The 9814-nt window shown below is 38.6% G+C and overlaps 1 protein-coding gene across 1 annotated transcript in view; it reads left to right on the top strand.

Annotated features, from left to right (window-relative positions):
• LOC109928868 (24-hydroxycholesterol 7-alpha-hydroxylase-like) overlaps positions 1-8349 on the top strand; it is a 19440-nt gene extending 11091 nt beyond the window's left edge. Inside the window, exons 3-5 of the mRNA XM_048597050.1 lie at positions 1820-1871; positions 4989-5082; positions 8230-8349. Of these exons, the coding sequence (XP_048453007.1) occupies positions 1820-1871; positions 4989-5082; positions 8230-8349 (266 nt within the window). The remainder of the gene's footprint in view (positions 1-1819; positions 1872-4988; positions 5083-8229) is intronic.
• The last annotated feature ends 1465 nt before the right edge of the window (positions 8350-9814 follow it).

Below are 9814 nucleotides of genomic sequence, written 5' to 3'. Positions count from 1 at the left end.
CCCGACCCGAAACGTCAGCTTTCCTGTTCCTCTGATGCTGCCAGGAACTGAAGAGCTCCTGTTGCTGAGCTTGAAACAAATCTCAAGCATCCTGGAGCGCATAGGGGTTGGGGATTGTTATCCAGATTTGTCCAACTTTGGCAAATCAAATGAAGAGGGCTGTAGAGATGGCTTTAAACTAATTGGGGGAGGAGCATTTGAGAGAGGGGAAATGTAGGCTTACAAAGCAAGAGGATATGACAGCATTACAGAGCAGCTACTTGGATTTGATACCTAGGGTGGGACAGGAGCGGGCCAAAAAAATGGCAGGAAATAAGGTCAAAGGGGGAGAAAATAACAAAAAGACAAAATTAATGGTTCTTTACTTGAATACACACAGAGGTCAGTGTAAAATAAATAAACTAATTGCATAAGTACAGGTAAATGGGTATGGTCGTATAGCTATTGCAGAGACATGGTTACAAGGAGATCAGAGCTGGGAATTAAATATTCTAGGGTATGTGATTTACCAAAAGGACTGGTAGGAAAAAGAGCGTGGTGTGGTGGTATTGTTCTTGCCAGATGGAATAAGTACAATAGCAAGAAACAATTTTGGATCAGAAGATGTAGAATCTATATGAGTGGAGGTAAGAAATAAAAAGGGGAAGATGACATTAGTAGAGTAGTCAGTAGATGCTGAAAAGTAGTTATTTGATAGGATTCAGAATAAATCTGGAGATAATAAGAGCATGTAACAAAGGTGGTACATTATTCATGGGAGAACTTAATCTTCACGTGGATTAGGATAATCAGATTGGTGGAGGGAGAACCTGAGGAAGAATTCTTGGTGAGTTTTCTAGAACAATCCAACCAGGGATTGAGCTATTTCAGATTTGTTGTTGTGTAATGGAGGCAGGTTTAATTGATGATGTCAGACTAAAAGATCCCCTAGGAAACAGTGACCATAAAATGGTAGAACTTAGCATTCAGTTTGAGAGGGAGGAACTTTGGTCAAAAACAACTGTGCTAAGCTTAAATGAGAGAAATTTACAAAGAATGAGCGCAGAGCTAGCTAGAATGGACTGGGGAATGACGTTAGCAGCAAAGACAGTTGAGGAAAAATGGCAGATGCTTCAGACAATAGTTAATTGTCCACAGCAAATATATATCCCAGTGAGAAAGAAGGATTGTATAAAGGGGATAAACCAACCATGGTAAACTAGGAAAGTTAAGGATGTCATTATAAGACCATAAGAAACAGGAACAGGAGAAATTGAAAGAAAAACACAAACCACGTGGCAAAAATTGATGATAGTACAGAGAATTGGGAAAGTTTGAAAAAACCAACAGATAGCGGATTGGTCAACTAATAGAAAATAGAGAGTTCAGATAGGGGCACATTTTTAAGATGGTATTCTGTAATTAGTAGATTAGCACAGGAAACAGTACTGAGGTCATATACAAGATCCAAGTTAGTGGGAATTTCAGTGGTGAGGATGACCGAGTCTACAGCTGGATATTGCCACTTAAGTGAGAGGGCAAAAACTTGGCACTTGGAAGATAAAGTGGGAAAATGTGAGTTATGCACTTTGGCAGGAAGAATAGAGGAGCTGAATATTATTTAAATGGAGAAAGTGACAGCATAGAGGGATTTGGGAGTCATCATAGATAAATTGTAAAAAAAAAACTAGCATGCAAGTAATAAGAAAGGTAAGTGGAATTTTGGCCTTTATTCAAGGGGAATTGAGTGTAAAAATAGGGATTTTTTTTCTTAAATTATAAGAAGACATTAGTCAGACCACAGCTGGGTACAGTGAACAGTTTTGTTCCCTTATCTAAGGAAATACTCGCATTGGATACAGTTCAGAGAAGGGTTCCTGGCTTGAACTTGGGTTTGGAGGGGTGTTTTATGAAGAGAGATTGAGTAGGTTGGGACAGTACTCATTGGAACGAATAAGATTTTTAGGATATTTGACTTGGTAGATGCGGAAAGGTTATTCATCCTTGTGGGAGAGTCTAGGATCAGAGGGCATAATCTCAGAATAAAGGTTTCCCCTTTTAAGACAGAGAAAAGGAAGAATTTCATATCTGAGAGTAATGAACTTGTGGAATTATATACCGCAGAAAGCTGTCAAGGCTGGATCTTTAGCTATATTCAAGGCTGAGATAGATATTATTAATCAGTGAGGAAATTGAGTGTTTTGGGGAAAAGGCAGGAAAGTGGAGTTGAGGATTTTTTAGATTAGCCATGATCTTATTGAATGGCAAAGCAGACTTGATGGGCTGAATAACGTGCCTCTGCTCCTATGTGTTGTGGACAGCACAATTTGATGACACCATTTTGTTAGTCTCAAAATGATTCAATTATAAAGTTAGAAGTTGAGTAAAAGATTTGCAGTTGTTTTAGCAAAATCTGACCTTTAAAACTGACTGACTACAAATTGATTGAGTGGAGTGCATGATCACACCATTCCCAGCATTGATCCACTGTTTCTCATGCACATGGTATCATCTCAGTCAAATTTCCTTTTAGCCTCAGTTCCAAAGAAAATAATCCTGCCATCTTTCCTCACAGCTACAGTTTTCCAGGTGTAAATCCCTTTTTACCCTCTCTAGTACGTAGAAACATCAAAGATCAGAGCAGGAGGAGGCCATTCGGCCCTTCGAGCCGAATGCACCATTCATCACGATCATGGCTAATCATCCAACTCAATAGCCTAATCCTGCTTTCTCCCCATAACCTTTGATTCCATTCGTTCCAAGTGCTATATCTAACCATCTCTTGAGTACGTTCATTGTTTTGGCATCAGCTACTTCCTGTGGTAATGAATTCCACAGGTTTATCACTCTTTGGGTGAAGAAATGTCTCCTCATCTCTGTCCTAAATGGTCTACCCCGAATCCTCATACTGTAACTGCTCTGGACACACCCTCCATTGGGAACATCCTCCCTGCATCAACCCTGCCTAGTCTTGTTAGAATTTTATAAGTCTGTATGAGATCCCCCCTCATTTGTCTGAACTCCAGCAAAAACAATCCTATCCTAGTCAATTCTCCTCATATGTCAGCCCCGCCATCCCCAAAATCAGCCTGGTAAACTTTCACTGTACTCCCTCGAGAGCAAGAGCATCCTTCCTCAGAAAAGGAGACCAAAACTGGATACGATATTCTAGATGTGGCCTCATCAAGGCCCTGTACAACTGCAACAACTCATCTTTGCTTCTATACTCGAAACCTCTCGCAATGAAGGCCAACATACCATTTGCCTTCTTTACCGCCTGCTGCACACTCCCCTCTCGCAATTTACAGCCATTCAGGTAGTAACTACCTTCTTGTTTTTGCTTCCAAAGTGAATAACCTCACATTTATCCAAATTATACTGCATCTGTCATTGATTTGCCCACTCATCCAACCTGTCCAGATCATGCTGAAAGATCTCTGCATTCTTGTCACAGTTCACCTCCCACCCAACATGGTATCATCTGCACACTTTGAGATGTTACATTTTGTTCCCTCATCCAGATCATTAATATATATTATGAATAGCTAGTTATTGCCTACCAATTTGAAAAAGATCCATTAGTTCCTACACTTTGTTTCCTCTCTGCCAACCGTCTCAAAACAATTACCCCATCCCATGTTCTTCAGAATAATCTCTTATGCGGGACTTTGTCAAATGCTTTCTGAAAATCCAAATATACCACATTGACTAGATCCCCCTTGTCAACTTTGCTAGTTATATTTTCATAGAATTCCAACACATTAGTCAGGCATGATTCCCCCTTCATAAATCCATGCTGACTCTGTTCCTGCTAATGCTTTCTAAATGCTCCTTGATAATGGATTTGAGAATTTTCCCCATTACTGATGTTAGGCTTACTGGTCTATAATTCCCTGTTTTCTCTCTACCTCCCTTTTTGAATACTGGAGTGATATTAGCCACCCTCCAATCTGCAGGGACTGTTCCTGAGCCTATAGAATCCTGGAAGATGACCACCAATGCTTCCCCTCTTCCTAGAGCCACTTCTTTAAGTACTCTGGGATGTAGATTATCAGGCCCTGGGGATTTATCCACCTTCAATCTCATCAATTTTCCCAGCACCAATTCTCTACTAGTACTGATCTCCCTCAATTCTTCCTGCTCACTAAATCTTGCATTCTCCAACATTTCTGGTATTTGATTTGTGTCCTCTTTTGTGAAGACAGAACCAAAGTATATATTCAGTTCCTCAGTCATTTCTTTGTCCCCTATTATACATCCCCCCATTTCTGACTGTAGGGACTTACAATTGTCTTCATCAATCTCTTTCTTTTCACGTACCTATAGAAATTCTTAGTGTCAGTCTTTATGTTCCTTGCAAGCTTACTTTTATACTATATTTTCCCCTTCTTAATTAATCCCTTGGTCCTTCTTTGCTGAATTCTAAACTGCTCCCAGTCCTCAGACACATTATTTTTCTTGGCCAACCTGTATGCTTCTTCCTTGGATAGGATACTATCCCTAATTTTCTTTGTAAGTCATGGATTGGCCCTCTTTCCATTTTGCTTTTGTGCCAGACAGGAATAAACAGTTGTTGTAGTTCCCCCATGTGTTCCTTGAATGTTTGCCATTGCCTATCCACTGTCATCCCATTAAGTAACTCTCCCCAATCTATCAAGGCCAACTCACGCCTCAGATCTTCATAGTTTCCTTTATTAAGATTCAGCACCCTAGTCTCCGAATCAACTACCTCACTCTCCATCATGATAAAAAATTCTATCTTCTTATGGTTGCTCATCCCTAAGGGGTCTCGCACAGCTAGATTGGCAATGACTCCCTTCTCATTACACATTTCTCAGTGCAATCATATCCTAGCAGACAGTTTCTGGTATACATTTAGTCACTATCTTTATTAATAAACATTTTAGTACAAACACTTTCAGATAAACATAGTCATAGCATGCTGCAACCCTTCTTCATCTAAGTAAGTAAAACTCTCACCTATTTATTATTTCACCTTGTATCTGCAGAAACTGGTCTAAATCAAAGCACTGGCTTCTGTCTCTATTTGAAAGTATTGTCTCCAATGCTGCAACGTTTAAACCCACAGATGACCACTCCAAGGTAATAGTGATTGTAAACGATATTGAATCAAATTTTTCCACTAATTTCAAATTTGAGAAATGGTTATATGCCGTACTTAGTGAACTATATTTCAGTGTTGTATAAACTGATCAACCAATTAACTACTGTACTATTTTTCTGGGAAATGAATAATATAGCACTTTCATTGAAATGAGAAACTTGATACAAGCTTTCTCTGTTGCTTATACTCTTTCAAACTTCCTATGAATTTTTCCTTGTCACTTTTTAATACAGAAATCTTTTCTTAAATTTTTGCTGACTTAAAACAGAAATGCGGAATATATTGTACTGCCAAAGCAGTTAATGACATTTTGAAAAGAGCTGATTGAACATCTTATTTGAAATGGGATTGAGGGCTATTACAATAGTATTATTGGTGCACCATGATGATTTCTGGAATTAATCTTAAATTGCTTAGAGCTTAGAAATGTCACACCAAAGAATGAATAATGTACAATATTAGGTTAATTAGATAATCATTTGAAACTTCTTTTTCTTTATTCATTCATCATGGGATGAAGGCGTCACTGGCTAGGCCAGCATTTGTTGTCCATCCCTATTGCCCAGAGGGTAGTTAAGTGTCAGTCACATTGCTGTGGGTTAGAAGTCACATGTTGGCCAGACCAGGTAAGGATGGCAGTTTCCTTCTCCAAAGGGCATTAGAGAACTAGATGCATTTTTCTGACAATCGGCAATGGTCATCATTAGTCTCTTAACTCCGGATTTTGTTTTTCTCTATCAAATTTAAATTCAAATTCCACCATCTGCAGTGGTGGGATTTGAACCCAGGACCCCGTTGGAACGTTCCTGAGTCTCTGGATTAACAGTCCAGCGATAACACTAGGCCGTCACCTCCCCATCTTTTTGGAACAGCGAGTAACTGAAAGATCATTTACATATAATATGTACATGTATGGTCTATGGACTAAATGGATTTTCTTGTTTTGGACTTTTTTAATGTTTTTATTTGCTTTATTGCAAGATCAATTCAACAGTTTCATCTCTAGACCATATTTACTTCCTAAGAGTACAGTAGCTCAGTTGGTAGCCCTCCTACCTGTGAGCACTTGGGCTCAAATCCTCCTCCAGGATTTGTATGTAAATATTTGTATGTAAATTATTGAACTCTGTTGAGCTCCTAATACTATATGCAGTTCGAACATACAACAAAACTGGAGTTAATTAGGAATGGAGTTTCTGGTGGAATGATTTCCAAAAAATATTTTTGTCATTAGTAAAGTCAACATTCATTAATTCGGCTGGTAAATATTTTAAAAATGTAGAACTGTGCCAGTATGACCACAAATGCAATAAATTACCTTTTTTTGCTAGCCAAAATTTAAAGACTTTTTCTAACTAAAATTAAGAATACACTTTGGCTGTTCAACTTACGCAGACTTGTTAATATTTATATTACACATTTTTGATGTATAGCAATATGTTTATATAATGTTTTCGTACGATTTGGTCTTCAAATAAAAATATTGTTGTTTTTAAAATATTTTTGAAGTTTTACACATTCAGTGTTTTTTTTTTCCACTTGTTCATGGGATGTTGGCATTGCTGGCTGGACCAGAATTTATTTTCCACCCCTAGTTGTCCTTGAGAAGGTGGTGATGAACTGCTTCTTTGAACATCTACAGTCCATTTTCTGTAGGTAGACCCACAAACGCATGAGGGAGGGAGGTCCAGGCTGTTGGCCCGGAATAGTTAAGGAAAGATGATATATTTTCAAGTGAGGATGGTGTATGGCTTGGAGGAGAACTTGCACATAGTGGTGTTCCATGTATCTGCAGCCCTTGTTCTTTCAGATGGTAGTGATGCTGTCTAAGGAGCCTTGGAGAATTTAGTTAGCTTAGTATAGTTGAAATAAACATCTATAATTTGGATTCCTATGAACGTGCTACCAGCCTGATAACTGAATTCTGATTCTTTCCTGGCTTGATATTTTATGTTATTTGGTTCTTATTGCAATCAGTTCTTTTTCCGGTGATGTTCTACAGTGTCACGGAATATGAACATACTATCAGGTGTTGTAATGGGCTCATTGCTAAGACTTGCTACAATATTAGCTAGATAGTAAGTAATTAAACACTCAATTGATCAGGCAGTGAGAGAGTGGCATATAGCTGATGTCACTAGACTTGCCATTTCAGAACTTCAGGTTAGTTTTTAAATCTTACCATGACAAATGGTGAAATTTGAATTCATCAAAAATATGGAATAAGAAGTTCATCCAGTGACCACCGTTGATTGTTATAAACATCCATCTGGTTCAGGAAGGAAATTTGCCATCCTTGTCTGTTCTGGCCTATGTTTGAGCCCAGACCTACAGTAATGTGACCTACAGACATACTGGAAACTAGTTATGCAACAAATGTTGGCCTAGCCAGTGACATTCACATCCAATCAGTGAACAAAAGAATTCTTCCATGCTACTATGTGGGCAGATACATAGCATTTAACAACAAAGTCTATTAAATTAATATGAGTCATGTAATTTCAAAATGTTGGAAGGGAAGAGGACACATGTAATTGTATGAAGGGAAGAGGCAAATAATTTCATCTCAGAAAGTGTCCCAAGAAGACATTTCAGGGTTCACCATCTTATAATTCCTAAACTAAAATACATTCACACTTTCTAATCTTGTCCTCCAGCTGTAAGCCAAGATGGCTGTACCATCACTTAATTCTTACATATAAGATGAAAAGACTATTTTGTAAGAAACCATACAATGCAAGCTCTTATTTGCTTTAAGTGTTTTCTGTGATTAATGTGTCACCAAGCTTCATTCTCCCTGCAGTAATTTCTGGAGTCCAGGTATTGGGAAAATGAAGATATAAGTGTGGAATTGGCACCTAGCATCCTGATACTATATATCTGAAAATAGATGATGAAATTTGTCTTTTTGTGAGATGTTAGTTTAACAATTTTTTAATCAGCATACATAATTTCTTTAGAAATGAATACTGTCATTGCTGCTGTTAATGCCATTCTGTATCTATAATGGGTGACACATTTTACATGGATGGAAGTTCCTATTCCTCTAGGAGGAGTTTCATTTGCAGTTTAAATTACTAAATTATTTAAGTAAGGTTAATACCATCAATTTATATCTTTTCCAGACATTGTTGCAGCATCTTTTAGACACTTTGAATGGGAACTCTACTGCTAATTACAGTTTATTGTTGCTCTGGGCTTCTCAAGCAAATGCACTTCCAGTAAGTACCATATTCAAACATTAGTTGACCTTTTCCTGTCCAATTGAACTAATGAAAATGGTAACAATCATGAAAACGTTCAGATTTTGGGATGTCAGTGACTTGTATTTCTATTACTTGACCTTTGGAAAATCAGAATATGTGGAAAAGACTTTTCAGCTACACATACTTTTGATACTAAAAGGAGTCTGTCCTTTAAAATAATCTTTAGAGATTCAATTATTTGACTTTTTAAGGTATCTGGATGGGTACATGAATAGGAAGGGTTTAGAGGGATATGGGCCAAATGCTGGCAAATGGGACTAGATTAATTTAGGATATTTGGTCGGCATGGATGAGTTAGACTGAAGGATCTGTTTCCATGTTGCACAGCTCTATAACTCTATTACCTTTAGAAGGTATTGGAAAGCTGTCTTTTTGAACCACTGCAGTCCATGTGGTATAGATACAACACAGTGCTATTTCAAGAGAGTTCCTGGATTTTGATCCAGCATCAGTGGAAATTTATTTCCATAAGAGCACAGGAGACTTGATGGAGAATGGGAGGTGGCACTATTTCTATTCTCCAGCTGCCTTTGTTCTTCTAGCTGGCAGAGGTCATGGGTTAGAAAGATAGAGATGACAAGTGGCTGCAGTGAGTCTTGCAGATGTTACACATTGCGGGTGTCGTGCATGGGTGGTGGAGGGAATGTATATTTAAGGTGGGGTGTTTGATTGTTAATCGGGTGGATTGCTTTGTTCTGGATGTTGGTGAGTTTCCTAAGTGTTGGAGCTTCACTCATCCAGGAAATTGCACAGTATTCCATCATACTTCTGACCTGTGTTTTGTAGACTGTGGACAGGCTTTGGGAAGTCGGGAGGTGATTACTCAGCACAGATTTCCTAGCCTCTAATCTGCTCTTGTCGCCACACTATTTGTATGACTGGTCAGTTCAGTTTCTATCAATGGCCACTCTGAGGATGTTGACAGTGGAGGATGTAGCAATATCAATGTTTTGATTATTAAGGGGAGATGGTTAGAACAATTCTTGCTGATGATGGACATTGCCACCTACTCCTAGCACTTGCATGGTGTTAATATTACTTGCCACAATGAGTTAAGATCCAAATGTTGTCTAGATCTTGTCTAGATGTGAGTGAACATAGCCTATTTCAATATGTTAAGGGTGCAATGTTTTATAAAATGCTAATGTTCTAAACTATCCCTTCAAGCTAAGAATGGAGCATGTGATGACTTAGTTTTGCCCAGCAATAAGCTGAAGTGACTTGGTTTATGTGGGGTTTTGTGGTCCTGGTGAACTTCTGTTGAAACTCCCATGTTGATTTTCTCTCTTGAGCCCAATGACAGAAGCAGCTGCCCTGCCTTTGGAAAGTCCTTTCAGAGACTTGAGACAAAGGGAGAGGGTGAGGGACAGAGACAGGAGCTGCTGTGGTCTGCGAGCTGGGGGAGAAAGGCTCTTTCTCTGTTCGCTACCAGACAGATAGTGGG

This window comes from Rhincodon typus, chromosome 5, assembly GCF_021869965.1.
Source record: "Rhincodon typus isolate 14 chromosome 5, sRhiTyp1.1, whole genome shotgun sequence".
Classification (NCBI taxonomy): Eukaryota; Metazoa; Chordata; class Chondrichthyes; order Orectolobiformes; family Rhincodontidae; genus Rhincodon; species Rhincodon typus.
The sequence above is the reverse complement of the archived record's forward strand: the minus strand, read 5'-3'. Positions and strand labels throughout refer to the sequence as shown.